Source organism: Chelonoidis abingdonii, chromosome 1 (genome assembly GCF_003597395.2).
Source record: "Chelonoidis abingdonii isolate Lonesome George chromosome 1, CheloAbing_2.0, whole genome shotgun sequence".
Lineage (NCBI taxonomy): Eukaryota > Metazoa > Chordata > Testudines > Testudinidae > Chelonoidis > Chelonoidis abingdonii.
This window is the reverse complement of record NC_133769.1, coordinates 142,015,114-142,030,750: the sequence shown is the minus strand read 5'-3', so window position 1 is coordinate 142,030,750 and position 15,637 is coordinate 142,015,114. Positions and strand designations below refer to the sequence as shown.

The following is a 15,637-nucleotide window of genomic DNA, read 5'->3' as shown; positions in this document are numbered from 1 at the left end:
AGGAGAAACTTCTACCAGCCAGTGCTGCACTCTCTTTCCTTGGCCATGCCTCTTCTCTCCTGCAGAGCTGGTGGGAGAGGGCCCCAGGTAGGAAAGGAGCCACAGCTGCAAGCTCTTGCCTGCCCAGCAGGATGACACTGCTGAGGGCCCTGCTGGCATGAGACTACAACTGCAGCCACTTCCTGTTATTGAGGCTATTTGGGAGGCCAGCATGGAGGCAGGGTTAACAGAGCACTGAGGCAGATGCACAAAGCACCCTCAGACTCTCCTTCTTTCCTCTCCACAGCCACCCAAAAGGTCAGGGGCTGAAAGTGGGGAGTGTGATTCCCACTCCTTCCCTTCTAATTATTCTCACACCCTTCATGCACTCTTGAGGTGACTAGTGCCACTTGTGGCACAAACCAAATCTTCCAGCCTCCTGACTACAAGAACTGAGTGGGACACATAGCAGGGGAGGTTCCTTATGCCCATATTCCCCGCTGTGCCCACAAGACTCAGTCTGGTCCTAGGTAGTTAGCTGCTGTGTTTATCAGTCTTACTATTTCTCAACTTAACACTTTATTACAATTCAGGACTCTATTTGGACCAGCCCTGTGCTCAGTTATGCCCAATTTTTGCATAATTTAGAGAGAAATGTGGAGGAGCATGACTTTTCCATCTAATTTTATGCAGAATTAGCATTCAGCCACCTGGGATTTTGACTGAGAAGCAGAACACACATCTAGTATAGGAATGTGTGGCAGCTTAAATGGAGGTTAAGAACAGAGATTGAGTCAGTATAAAATTGTACAAATTAATCACTACCAAAAATGTTTTTAATCTCCTACTCTGCATGGCAAATTAAAGTATGGTTCTGCTCTGAAAAAATGACTAAAAATGGCACCTTCTTACCAGTATTTTTGTTCCCCACAGATTTCCAGAGACATTTTTACTAACTTTACTGACAAAATAATTTTTTGTATTGCTTTTGATTCTGCTTCACCCTGCAGAGCCAATGCAGCTCAGAGAGAGGAAGCTGAATTCTAGTCTTCCAACAATAACAAAAAATATATGCTAAGTTCCAGTCAGTTACATCTGTGCAAATCCTCTGAAGACAATGGAACTGCAGCTGTCACTGAAGGCTCAATTTGGCTTGCAGAATCTTTGGCCAACATTTTGAAAAGTGATTAGTTGTTTTGGGTGCCTAATTTGTGCCTAAGTTTTTGGGTTGCCCACTGGAGATCCATTTTAGGGGTCTGATTTACACAGAGCAGGTGTTCACCACTCTTTGCAAATCAGACCCTTAAAGATGTCTCAGGTCAGACACTCAAAAATGGAGGCATCCAGAATCGCTACTTCTTTTTGGGTGAAAGCCATCAGTACTGGTGATAATGAGGGAGAAGGACATCGCAGGTGGGTTTGCAAGGATGGCAGTTAAAAAAATGTTTTTACTTGCAGATTAATCATATTTGGAAAGGTATGATTAAGAGACAATAAACGCAGAACCTCTGCAATGCCTTTTATGCAGAATCACTTTTCAGAGAAGTACTGCACTTTAAAGCAGTCAGGCAGCTTTCATTTATACCACTTATAAACATGTGACAGATAATTCAGTGTCTCCACATGGCAGATACTCAATGACCTTGGAAACAGAATACATTTTTCATATGGTTGAACTGTTCCTGAAAAATATCTCCAATATATTAGGCCAAAACTAGAGCTCTGTTGTTAAAGATGCAGGCCATCTTACCCTATGTTTTCATCTTCTTGGAAAAACCTATGAATTGTGTGGTCAATGCAAAGAAATCCATTTCTGACTAATAGCTGAGTCTGTCTGTGTTTGTCTTACTATGCCTCTCCTATATTATTGCAGGTTCTTGACAAAATATAGAATTGTATTATATATAAATGTGCAAGATTCTGATCTCCATTATACTGATATAAATCTGGAGTGATTCCGCTTCAGTCGATCCAGTTACTCCAGGTTTACACTGATATAATGGAGAAGAGAATCTAGCCCATATGTTTCCTTTTCAGACTTCAGTAGTGTAGAACAAACTTTATGTCTCAGAATGCATGAACGGTTTCTGTCTTTTTCTTTATTTTAAGGTTGAAATTGATTTTCCTCTTTTTGATATGAAGAATATAATATATGGTGTATTGGACTCATTACCAAATAGTTCCGCCTGGCCACCAACAAAAGAGGAAGTGAAGGCAGATGTACTTACAGGGATATAATTAAAATTCACCATTTGAAATATAGGATATCCCATACCATCAGATATAACCAATGGTATACCAAGCCTTGTATCCTGCCTCACACTATCCAGTATTTGATGCCTCTGAGGAAAACAAGGAACATACATAATACACCATCCCAACCAACTGTGCAATGCTGTACATGTGTGGGGAGAATTCATCCCGACTCCTGAGGCAATCAGCTTATGCCCTGAAGCGTGAGATCTGATTTGAGCATCAACATAAGCACACTGTCTTGGAGACTGCATCTTTGTTGTTGAATGCCACATTCAAGCCATATTAAGACTTACATAATTTTCTTCTGTGGTCTAAAAAAATCCTCTGCCTAATATTTGGAATCTATTCTTTGATACAAGGTCAGAAAGCATGATCGGGGGAAGTGGGCTCATGTCACCTACTTTGCAGGTTCTATATATTTAGCTCTACACAGCTAATGCATATTCCCTTCTGTGAAGAGGATCCAAGAGTGAAAAAAGATGCCCTTACGAATCAAAATTCACAGGAGAGGCCTTAGATATCAACAAATTTAACCATGTTGCCAAGCAGAAATTAGAGGTAGCAAAGTCTACTCATCTTACTCACTTCCCTGCCAATGCTGGGTTCTCCATTACAATGTGCCCAGACATGGCTAAAGCAAATACATTTAAAAATTCAAATGAATATTCATGGAATATTTTCTGCATTATTCACTCAGCTATATATCTGTGTGCAGTTCTTACAAGTGGTGAAAACTCCTTCCATCTCCTCTCAGGCCCGACCCAGGTAAACAGATGTGTTATGGCTTAATTTTCTTGCTGTCTCTGCTGCCAGGTTTCATGGCCCTGCCTCTTTTTTTAAAATCCAAAGTCTGATTTCTTTCCAGCCCCTAAGGTTCATGCCCACTCCTACAGTAATATTAATTGTCCTCTGCTGGTTATTAAGGATCCAATTCTGCCACCCTTTCTCATGCTGAGTAATAATTACATGAGAGAGTAAGGGTCTCACAATTGGGCCCTAAAGGCTCCCTCTTCTACTTTTCCTCTGTATTTCAAAGCATATTTTCTTACCTTGTTTCTAACTAGTGCAACCCGCCAGGGCAAATTTCCTTTCACTGGTTGGCCTCTCCATTGTTCTCTGCTGAGCTAGTGAGTTAATTGGTTGGCTGCCTGGTTGTGAGATCCCCCTTCCGGGTCATTTGCTGATTTCGTGGATGCTATTCTTCTCAAACATGCCATTGATTTCTTACAGAGCAATGGGTTGCTAGTAGCCTACATTGCTGAGCAATAAATAAAATGTTTAAATACATCACTCAACATGTAAAACAGATCTGCTCACCTAGTCTAGTCAAGACACAGACTTCTGTTATGTAAATGGCTTATTCTTTTTCTTCAATGCAGGAAGTGGATATTTATACAGTGAAGACTGAAGAACTGGCATTTACATCTGCGTTCTGCCTCCAAATTCAGCGCAATGATTACATTCATGCCTTGGTCACCTATTTTAATATCGAATTTACAAAGTGCCACAAGAAAATGGGATTTTCAACAGGTACACTATCTCCTTACTGCCACAGTTCCATTGTGTGATAATCCTGAAGGTGAGAATGTGAATCCTTTATTCACATTGATGAACAGATACTTACTGGAGTAGCTCTATTCTTGTGAACAACTGCTCGCCAAAGTGAGTAAGGAGTTCACAGTCTTGCCCTAGCCAGTTAACTTGTTTTTTAAAAAGAAAATCAAATAATTGACTGACTGTGTTTAAAGGGACAGGATACCAAAATATCATTGGGCCAGACTGTCATTTGCACTGAGACACCATTATTCAGCTGTAGCAGGCCTTAAAGTGGCTGTAACTTAGACCTTGACAGAAAATGCCACCCCACCAGAAAATTTTGACTTTTCAGTGAAAAATCAAAATATTATGTTGAAAAGTTGAATTTGATTCTGAAATGCCAATGTAGTGTCTCATGGGAGTTGTAGTTTGAGTGCCTCATGCATCCCTTCTCCTCTATAATGTGAATTCTCAGGTCTGACTACATCTCCCATGATGTACCAGGGTTTCACACAGAAGGTATGGCATCCCAGGAAAATGAAGTCTGGCTGCATAGCCTGAACCATAGTGGAGGATAGCTACATGAAGCTACTGAACTATGACTCGCACCTCAGTGGCATACCCAAATCAAAATATTTTAATTCAACTGAACAATTTTTTTTTTGCTTTTTAGTTATTTATTTTTTGAATTACAATAAAAAATCAGACACTTGTAAAAAATTGTTTAGTCAAAAACCCAATTTTCTGTGAAAAATAGTTTTGACATAATTTTTTCAACATCCCTCATATAAATGTAATTTATAACTAGAGCAGAACAAAGGGGCCTTAGTGCAAATTAAACTGTGGCCCAATGATAATGGAGAGTGTGTGTGTGTGTGTGTGTGTGTGTGTGTGAAATTTGTATTAACTAGAGACACAGGTCCAGCCCCTCAATTGGTGTACATTTGCAGAGAAACACAGACGTCAACAGAATTACAATTATTAGCCTCATTTAGGTATTTGGCACATCATTATTATACGTTTTTTAAAATGGGTGAATAGGCTGATATTTGCCTGATAGATCTGAGCATCAATGACTACATGCCTCCATCGATTCAGACACACCACTCTCTTCAGCTCAGGGAGAACAGACAGTAAAATTACGTCAAATTCCGTCAATCTTCTGTAAGGAACATTAGGGATGATTTGAACCCCCTGCACTCTTTCCTCACAGTGCATCTGTGCTGGGTCATCCCTCCTGCACCTGAACTCCTATTTTGTGAGCTTTCATGGCCCGCCATACAATTTCTATTCCCAGATGTGGCTCTTGGGCCAAAAAGTATAAAGGTGCATATAGTGGCATATTCCCATCAGAGAAGGAGAATAAGCTCTCCTGATATAAGGCACATTTTTACTGGTATAATTACAACCACCCTCGGGGTTGTGGTGGTATAACCAGTTCAGCTAAATAATAATAATTTAAAAAAAAATTGCACCCCTAAGCAAAATTTTTATATTGGTACAAAATCTGTGAGCAGACCAGGTCTCAGCATCTTTCTCATGAGTTTGATTATGTTAATGTGATCTCAGTGAATGCATGATAATAATACTGGAAGAAACTCAATTTGGCTTGTCACAGACTGTTGCATTTTTACTATGAGGAGCACACTGAACACATATCACTGTCTCCAGCAGACAGCAATTTAAATTGACTCTTCTTAGCAGAAAGAGAGAAGCAGGCTGCTATGAACCAACTGATAGACATGCAAAAAGACTCGTGAATTCTTAAGTGTTTCTCATCTCTCTGTCTGGTCTTATTGACCCAGGCTTGCCAATAAACACGAAGACTCATTTACCAGAGAAAAACATTCTCTCTCTCTGTTTTCTTTTTATAAATAGCCCTTCTCGCATTTTCTGTTGTTTTCAGCTTTCAGTGGAATGGCTTTGGGGTGTGTGTCTTAAATACAGTACCACATACAAGTCTTAAAAACATTTTTTATTGTGTTAAAAATACGTGTGAAAAAGATTGCTATGGTTTACATGACTCATTTACTTTGGAAGATCATCTTTCACACTTCCACAGAGCCGTTGGCCCTTCTCTTCTCATACCAAGGTAAATAAGGAGTGATTGGATTGAAATCAACGGAATTATACTAGGTAAAACCAGTGTGACAGCAGAATCAGATGTCTTGATTACAATACATAAAACACATTTACAAGCACAGTATTTCAAAGAGGCAGCATCTGTAGATAATCTGTGTAAGAAAAGTAAGGAGCAGCAAAAGGGCATTTAGTGCCATATACCAGCCTTTTGTTAATGTAGATTTTCACCTTACATTCCTGCTCATCCATGCTCTTTGCTCCCATCCTTTGGTTGGTAATTTATTCTCTGGATCTGATTCTCCTCTCACACCAGTGTAGCTCCATTGACTTCAGTTACTCCGGATTTACATTGTAGTATGTGAGAAAAGATTATATAGACATCTGAAGTTTGTCTACAGAGCCCTGCAGTTCAGCCTATGAGGGTGTGAATAGCAGTGCACACCAAAGTGCAGCACTGTAACTCCCATGTGGACACTACATGTGTGAACTAAAAGGTTCTTAGTTCAAAGAGGACTACAGTAATGTGAAGTAAGAACCTTTTAGTTTGCAACCGCAGTGTCCAGAGGGGGGAGTTATAGTGCAGCACTTTGGTGTGCACTGCTATTCACACCCCTGTAGTCTGAACGGTGGGGCAGTGTAGACACAGCCTCACTGGGGTCTGTAGTTACTACTGTGATTGGGAGTAAACAACAAGTCTCTGCTGCAAAATTTGACAATGTAAATAGACAAGAAAAACAAAGAGTGAGAAAAAGGAAGTATTAATCCCCAAATTTTATAGATAGGAAACTGAGTCACAGAGACTCTGTTAAGTGACTTGTCTAAGAACCCAGATAGCTGTCCTAGTAAGGAATGTGGTCATGGAAATCATCAAGTAGTGTGGTACAAGGATATCAGAGTTATGAATGCAAACTTGGGAAATCAAAATATCTAGGCTAAAATTTTCAAAAGTATCCAAGTGATTTAGGAGCCTGAGTCTCATTTTCAAAACTGACTTAGGAGTCTAAATGTTTTTTAAATTCAGTGAGACTCAGGCTCCGAAGGTCCAGATTTGTGAAATCAATGGGAGTTAGGTGCTTAAATATATTTGAGGGTCTTGGCTTACACAATTTTGAAAATCTTACTATTAGAGAGAGTAAAATGCAATAGGAGGAAATATTCAAATCCATCAGTATGGAAAAAGCCTAGAAAAGCCTAAAGGAAGGTCTGCTCCAAATCTCAAGGAAGTTACTAAGATCTGTTGAATTTAATGGATTTTGGATCAGGGTCTAGAGGTGCAGCAGACTCCCTGAACTAGAAGAATGCAAGAAATAAAAAGGAACCAATGCAGGTTCACAAGGAGCTTCTCAAAAGATCTGAAAATAAAATTTCAAAACCATACAGGAAATTCAGAAGGGGAACGGAAGGCAAACACATTCTGTTGAAGTTTTCAGGGGGAAGATATGGACATGAGTAAGGGCCAGGTCCATCAATCCCTCAAAGCCAATGGATTTCAAATGCAGCAGGTTTGCAAGGTCAGGCCTCTAGTGCTAGCCAAAGGAGCAAATGGGGAATAAGAAGTGTAGAAAGAAGATCCATCAATAGATTGATGGGTAGAAAGAAGATCCATCAATACATTAGAAGGATGTGTGTGTGAAATTAATAAATCAAAATGGCTGAGATATTGAATCATCTTAAAGGATACCCTGTAACAGATAAGCTTTGGATCACATATCAGCATGTAGTCATTCAGTGTAAACTCCTCTGGGAACAGGAGAGAGAGTTACCCCAATCAGAATTACCCCTGTCATAGCTCTCTTTTGCTTTGAAAAATTGAACTTTTTTATTCAGAAAATTAGAACAAAGCTAAACATTAAAGTGGGACGCGTGAGAGCAAAATTCGGCTTTATATCCTGCTGCTGTCTTCATGATGATTTCTAACCTATTTAGTCCACTCCTGAATGTAATGAATAGTACTGAGACTTATGAAAAAAATATCAGGCTGTAAACTAATTATAGCCTAGAAGAGGCTCAGGCCTTGAGACCGATAGAGAAGTGCAGACAAATTCAGGGCATAGTTTCACATTTAAAAGATCAGCTAAATATCTGAAATCCTAAGAAGTGGAAACCTGAGATTCAGTTAATTCAAATACTTTTGCATGGTTGATCCTTCACTTCTTTTGCAGGTAAGAAATTATAGGGAATTATCCTCAAAGACAATTATTTGTTTATTGTTGTTATTGCTAGTTTGCCCATTTCTGGTAGCACACACTCTGTGCTGTTTGCCGAACTAACATAAAGGAAGACACCATCCCTGCTCCAAAGAACTCACAATCTAAAACAGAGAAAGCAAAAGAACAGCTAGGCAAAGGATAAAGGGCTAGATCCTCAGCTAGTGTAAATCAACATTGACTTCAGTGCAGCCATCTCAGTTTATGCCAGCGGAGGATTGGCCCAAAGGGGTTAAGGTAGTGACTGGCTCTCTCTTGCTAATACATTTCCCAAAAACACTGTATATGAGACTGAGAGCCATTGATTTCAGTGATGTTACGCCAGCAGATAATTTTGTTCATAGTCTATCCACTTTACCCCTCAACCTGCCATTATTAGTTGGGTAGATTCTTATAGACATCATAGTTTTTAGGACCATGGAGAATTTAGAGACTATTGAAGATTGGTTGGAAATGGTTTGCCCATCATGGGAAACTATTCAAGATTTGAACATTTTTTCCCCATCCAAAACTGGGACAAAGAGACATAAAGCTCAAAAATGTTCACAAAGCAAAAAACAATTTTTGTTTTGTTTTGTTTCAATCTATTTAAATATTTTGTTGCAAAATTCAAAAGTTTTGGTCAACCATTTTTCATATTTTTTAAACATAATTAACTTAAATTTCAAAACTGTTTTCAAACCAGGAAAAAACAAAAAATTTTCATTTAGAAGATCTCAAAATGGGACATACTGACAATTTTAGACTCTTCCTCCCTTCCTCGCCTCTTGTTGAGGTGAACTAATTAAGCCAATGGGAGAGCGTTGTCCCGTCAGCATAGCGCATTTTCACCAGATGCACTGCAGCTGCACCAATGTAGCGCAGTAGGGAAGATACGCCCTTAGCCTCTGCATGCCTTAGTTAATCCACCTTGAAAATTGTATAATGATACTTATCTTTCTTGTAAGTGCTCTGAGAGCTTTAAGTAAAAGGCACTATAAGTGAGGTCCGATTCACTTCTGATTAACACCAATGTAAATCTAGAGTAAGTCCGCTGAAGTCAATGAAATTACACTATGGTAAGTAGGAGCCATACAAGTGTTATATTATCTGAGTTGAAATCTGCCATGAGAAGAGAATTTTTTCCAGTATTTTCAAAGTCTAATGTATTCATAGAACAGACACAAATGCCTAATTCATATAAATGCCAACATCTGTTTTGTAGCCCCTGATGCTCCATATACCCACTGGAAGCAAACTGTCTTCTACTTAGAGGACTACCTAACTGTGAGAAGAGGTGAAGAAATCTATGGAACTATATCAATGAAACCAAATGCAAAAAATGTGGTAGGTTGGCTTCACTGGTTCTAACTTGTGGCTGTAATGCTAGATGTACCATACACAAGAGTAAATAGAGTGAGCCTGTTAAAGGGTCTGAACTCATGATCAGTCACAGGAAGTCAATGAGCTCAGACTAGCTACAAGAATAAAGGGAAACAAGAAGACTTTTTATCAATACATTAGAAGCAAGAGGAAGACCAAGGACAGGGTAGGCCCATTGCTCAGTGAGGAGGGAGAAACAGTAACAGGATATGGCAGAGATGCTTAATGACTTCTTTGTTTTGGTCTTACCTATCTCATAGAGCTGGAAGGGACCCTAAAAGGTTATTGAATCCAGCTCCCTCCCTTCACTAGCAGGACCAAGTATAGATTTTCCCCTGGATCCCTAAGTGACCCCCTCAAGGGTTGAACTCACAATCTTGGCTTTAGCAGGCCAATGGTCTGAGGTAAACAGGATGAAGTGTAACAAAGACAAATGCAAAGTACTCCAGTTAGGAAGGAACAATCAGTTTCACACATACAGATTGAGAAGAGACTGTCTAGAAAGGAGTATGGCGGAAAGGGATCAAGGTTTATAGTGGACCACAAGCTAAATATGAGTCAACAGTGTGATGCTGTTGCAAAAAAAGCAAACGTGATTCTGGGATGCATTAACAGGTGTGTTGTAAACAAGACACGAGAAGACATTCTTCCGCTCTATTCTGTTCTGGTTAGGCCTCAGCTGGAATATTGTGTCCAGTTCTGGGCACTGCATTTCAAGAAAGATGTGGAGAAGTTGGAGAGGGTCCAGAGAAGAGCAACAAGAATGATTAAAGGTCTTGAGAACATTATCTATGAAGGAAGGCTGAATTGTTTAGCTGGAAAGAAAGACGAGAGGACATCGATACATTTCAGTATCGTAAAGGGTTCACAGGAGGTGAGGAGAAACTTGTACCGTTAGCCTCTAAGAGAGAACAAAGAAGCAATGGCTGCAAATCTGCAGCAAGGGAGGTTTAGGTGGACATCTAGGGAAAAATCTCCTAACTATCAGGGTGGTTAAACACTGGAATAAATTGCCTAGGGAGGCTGTGGAATCTCCATCTCTGGAGATATTTAAGAGTAGGTTAGATAAATGTCTATCTGGGATGGTCTAGACAGTATTTGGTCCTGCCATGAGAGCAGGGGACTGGACTCAGTGACCTTGCGAGGTCCCTTCCAGCCCTAGAATCTATGAAGTCTATTCACAACCTCACAAACTGGATGCAAATAACTATGTTTATACAAAACTAATGTTGCACTGTTAAAATTGCAAAAAAATCACGATGGGGGAAAAAAAGAAAGGTTCCAAATGCAGTGTTAAGTCAGTTGTACAGTGTATCTTATATGTTTTATGGCTCTCACTTTGTGACATAAGCAGGAAGGCCATGTTTCTTCTGCCGTTGAAATCAGTGATAAAATTCCCATTGCTTTCAGTGGTGGATGATCAGGCATAATTACCTCAGTTATGCATTTTGGGCCATATTTCCAAAAGAACTGACATCTGGCAGCTCCCAATTGGGCACCTAGGTAAGAGGTTACACATTTTCATATGCACTCAGCTCGTGTATAGGTTCTGTTTGTCTCAATGGCAGCTGTTGGCTGATGAGTACTTTTGTAATTCTCCCATCTCAGCTGGGTGTTAAACTGGGAGCTGAGCTTTGTTTGAAAATCTAGCCTCAGATGTGGATGCTGAACTCTGAAAATGTGACCCTTATAGCCTAATCCAAAAAAGAGCGAAGGGACTGAAAACACTCCCATTGACTTCAGTGGGTGTTGGGCTACTACATGATAGAACAGGCCAAAAACTTTCCATCAAAACTATTTTTGATGGAAAATTGGAATTTCATTTGGAAGTGGATTAAGCTAAATTGAAGTAAAACCACTCCTATTCCAGAATAAGTGTCTCCACATAGGGGTTTATAACTGTTCTAGAATTGTTATTCCAGAACAGCTATTTTGGTAAATTCCCAACAAGCCTATAAAGAAACCTCTGAGAAGAATGTACAAAGCTTCCACTGTTGTAGATTACCCAATGAATGTTGTTGGGCCATTTATTCTCATACTTCATTGCTAAAAAGAACACTGTGTGCATGTCATTCTAAGTCTGCACCCTTTCTTAGGCTGAGTAAAAATAATCAGATTTGCACACAAAACTACTTACGGTCTTACTTACATGTTAACATCTAAATCTTCATTACAGCGTGACCTGGATTTCACAGTAGACTTGGATTTTAAAGGACAGCTGTGTGAAACATCTGTATCTAATGACTACAAAATGCGCTAGCAAAAGAACGTCGAGAGACAGAGAGAAGAAGAATTGCATCAAATCTTGATCCACTGCACTTCAAGCTTGAAACAATTGTTTGCAGGTCTATTACAGTAGACCCTAGAAAGTGTACTCTGGTGGAAACTTGGTAACCTGATCCTTCCTGTTGGTGCCACATGGAGATAGGATCCTGCTATGAATGTACAGTATACAGAAACATAAGTTTTGTCAATTATATAGGCAAAATAAGCAAACAGTCTTCAGTACTCTGGTTAATTTTAGGATGGCAGAAGATGCATAATCAAATTGTACTATTTACTGTGAATTTCTGGTTCTTCCAAGCTTTGCATGCTACAGGCAATTAGGACAATTACTTTAAAATAGAGGACCACTGAGACACATCGTCATGATAACATTACTGAGATCATAGTATAAATATATTATAAATATAAAACTGTGTTGTATATTAGAAGGATACTATTGCTTCATAATAAGAATTTGTGTTGTGATTAGTTTTTTCTTCCCATTAAGCAACAATAGAAAGTTAGCTGTATTGGCTCTGATGTTAATCTAGCTAGGCAGATGCTCCAGCTGTCATTCACTGCCCTCCACTGTAGCTTTGGGGAATATTGTATATTGATTATTAGTGTGAGCTAGAAGGTAACAGAAAATCAGCAGCTGTATTTTAGAGTATCAGTTAGAAAACATACATCTCTAACTTTCAGTATTGATTTCTGTCCCATTCACAGATTGACATCTGTCAGTTATTTGAAAACAAGTTTAACTTTTCATCATTTGGGAACATTTTGTGATGAATTGTTATAGCTGGATTTTGCGTGAGACCCTCTTACAATTGGTATACAGTATTTGAATGGGATGAGCGCAAAACCTTTAAAATGGTAGATTAGTCATGCTTTGTTGGCCATGTCACATCTCAGTTTACCTCTCAGCAACCATCTTAATAAAAAATAATTTTAGTTCTGAATAAGCAGGTGATTGGTATTTACTTTTTTGGTGGTGCTGGACAGGTCACTTTAAAGTGCAGATATTAGTCTCAAAAGTGCAGTGATTACCTTTGCTGAAATGGGGTAATGTTTATTTAAAAAAAATCTGTGGCTTCTGTATTATGAAGATGTCTGTAGCTTTTTTTCCCCTTCCACTTATTATTTTACTTTAAATATATTCAGCTTATAGTTAAAATATTAACTGATTATATTCTTTGAGATGTATCAATTTTTTTACTATATATAAATACTGAGCATTTACTCACATGTAATTTATTAAATTGTTGGATCATCGTCTTCATCTGTACATCTTCCAGCCACCAAAGGTATTAGGCACAAAAAGATATTCTTGTCATATACTGGATAAAATTGACTAGTTTTCTGTCTGAGATAATTTTTTTATCAGCTGCAAATGAAACAGGCTAGAAGTTGTGAAAAGCTAACAGTGCTGAAGGTGTAAACTTGTCCGTAAGCTTTTCTTAGGTCCCTGTTTTGTCAGTGTAACAATTGTCTGCTTTTAACCTTTTAGACATGTTTCTATTGTTTTTCACTTCATCTGAGAGATGTACAGTACTTCCATTTTCTTATAGTCTAAAGATTATGGTCTTGGGATCATGGTACATGGTATCTATGTAGAATGAAATTAAACTGTAATTTGGCAGTAAAACAAATTGTTCACTCTGCAGTTAATTATGATTCCTTTAAAGCTATTTTTACTGTTTTCTTTGAGCCAGATGCTAATGTCTTTACTCACCCTGAATTGTATTGTAACAGGGTGGCCTGTCTCTTTTAAGGCCAAGTGGTTTGGGAAGCAGCCTGCCTGATTCTGGAGAGGAGTCCAAATCATCCGACTCATCTGGGCAGCATCAGGTGATTAGGTTTGATGAATCCTAGCTAGGAGATATAGATGTGGGTTTCAGCCCCATGAGGGAGCTTGGGACCAGGACAGAGCTGGAAGAACATTTACTGTAACTGCAGCAGAGGACTGAGAGGCCCTGTGAATGCCTGTAGCCTGAGTGGAGGCTTTGACTAGTAAACCTCCAGAGATTAGGGGGTTGGCAACAGGACTGTCACTTTGTTTTCACTCCACATTTCCTTTTTTTGTGTTGGACAATAAACAGAGCCCTGAGGCCAGGGCTATGAACTGATGTGGGTATGGCCAATTATTTTCCCGAGGTTGGTTATCGAGTCCACCAGCATATGGAACCTTACTCCTCAGAGAGTCCTATCTGTTTAAGTGGGACTATGCATGGAGTCAGGTACTTCTGAAGGTGAGGAAAGAGATCAGAATATGTCCCTGTTTCCCCAATGTATATTGGGATGCACGTACTGTTTCACAAGTGGTTACTATGCTGACTACAATTGACCAGGAAAATATTTGCTCAAATTGTTTTACTTTGTGCATTTGACAGCCCTTTGGCCCAGATCCTCAAAGGAGTTTAGAGGCTTAATTCCCTTTGATTTCAATGGGAGTTAGGCACCTAAATACCTTTGAAGATTTGGGGCTTTGTGTATAGTCATTTGCGCCTGCTGTTTGTGGTGGGTTTTCAGACAGCAACAAAAGAAAGCAAAACCTTTTTTTTAAAATAGGAAAACCACAAAAACTGACAGGAGAATTCACAAGCAGACATTGGACCCAAAACTATTTTATTATTCATTTTTTGAAATTGACTGGGATTCACATTGTTGGTGTTGCTAAAAACATTTTAATCCACTGATAAAAAATTTCTGAGTTCATTGAATATGTGACATTGTCATTTGGCAGAACATACTGGAACAGAAATAGCTGGGAAGACTTAATCATAGACCCGCTATTAACCAGTGCTCAAAATGGAATTTAAAAAAGTGATATATGCTCCCCTTTCAGCACACCTTCTTCAGCTAGAGCAGTGAAATGTGTGTCGCTATTCAAGCATTGCTATGATAGGAAGGCTTGCTACTGCTCCCGCTTAAGTTGATGACAAAATTCCCATTCACTCCAACATCCCAAGATTAGGCCTTTAATGATTTTCTTATCTAGTAATGGCAAATATTGAGAGGGTGATGGTCAGGATCCCACTAAACTGATCTGGACTACTGGTGTGCTCTTTTCCCCAAAAAGGCATATTAAGAGTACCACGCATTTATGGCCCAATTCTTCAGAATGCTGAGAACCTCCCAGGAAGTGCTGAGCATTCTCAACTCACAAAGAATAAAAAGAAAGTTGAGAGCACCTAGCACTTTGCAAGTAGTGACATGGCTTTGGAACACTGCGTCTTGCCTATGGCATCTTCCATCAGAGGGTGCTCTACAAACACCAATTAATTTACCTGTCCTATGAAGTCAGTATTATTGTTATTCCAATTATATTCAAAATTTCTAATATAAACAGAAGAATATGACTAACAGAGATTGGAGGGAGGACTGCCAGAAGAGGAAGGAGATATGTAAGAATGTGACCACAAGGACAAAGCAGAGGAAGAGACCAGCAAGTAGTGGTAAAATTGAATTGAGTTACAGATTTATTGTATTGGGGAATGAGAAGGAGAAACAGGCAGAGGATGGGTTGGCAAGGAAGAAAAGAAAAAGCCAGTTCCTGCAGGAGAGAGGAAAAAATGGAGACAGCCAGGGACCAGAGCCTAAGGAAAAGTGAGGATGGGACTGCGAGAAAGAATATAAAACAGATTTATAGCAACGTCAGGAAGAGACAGGTCTGGGTGATCAGGGACTCCATATTCAAATGAATCAACAGGCCTGTCACCAGACCAGGTCCAGAGAACAGCAGAGTCTGCTGTCCGCCAGGAGCAAGGACACGAGATGTGGATGTGAGGCCAAAGAGGAGCCTGATGGGGATGGGCAAAAATCCCCTGATTGTGCTGTATGTTGGGATGAATGACAGCCCTGCTGGATTCCCATTGGAATGGATCCAGGATGACTACGCTCAGTTAGGTGAGATGCTTAAAGAAGTGAAAGCACATGATTTTCCGCAG

General features: G+C 39.5%; 1 protein-coding gene across 2 annotated transcripts in view; it reads left to right on the top strand.

The window, feature by feature from the left end:
* PRMT8 (protein arginine methyltransferase 8) overlaps nucleotides 1-14,029 on the top strand; it is a 106,533-nt gene extending 92,504 nt beyond the window's left edge. For both annotated transcript variants that reach the window (XM_032775739.2, XM_032775737.2), the window contains 3 exons: nucleotides 3,615-3,765; nucleotides 9,265-9,386; nucleotides 11,599-14,029. In XM_032775739.2, coding sequence (XP_032631630.1) covers nucleotides 3,615-3,765; nucleotides 9,265-9,386; nucleotides 11,599-11,682 — 357 coding nt within the window. In that variant the 3' untranslated portion in view covers nucleotides 11,683-14,029. The remainder of the gene's footprint in view (nucleotides 1-3,614; nucleotides 3,766-9,264; nucleotides 9,387-11,598) is intronic.
* The last annotated feature ends 1,608 nt before the right edge of the window (nucleotides 14,030-15,637 follow it).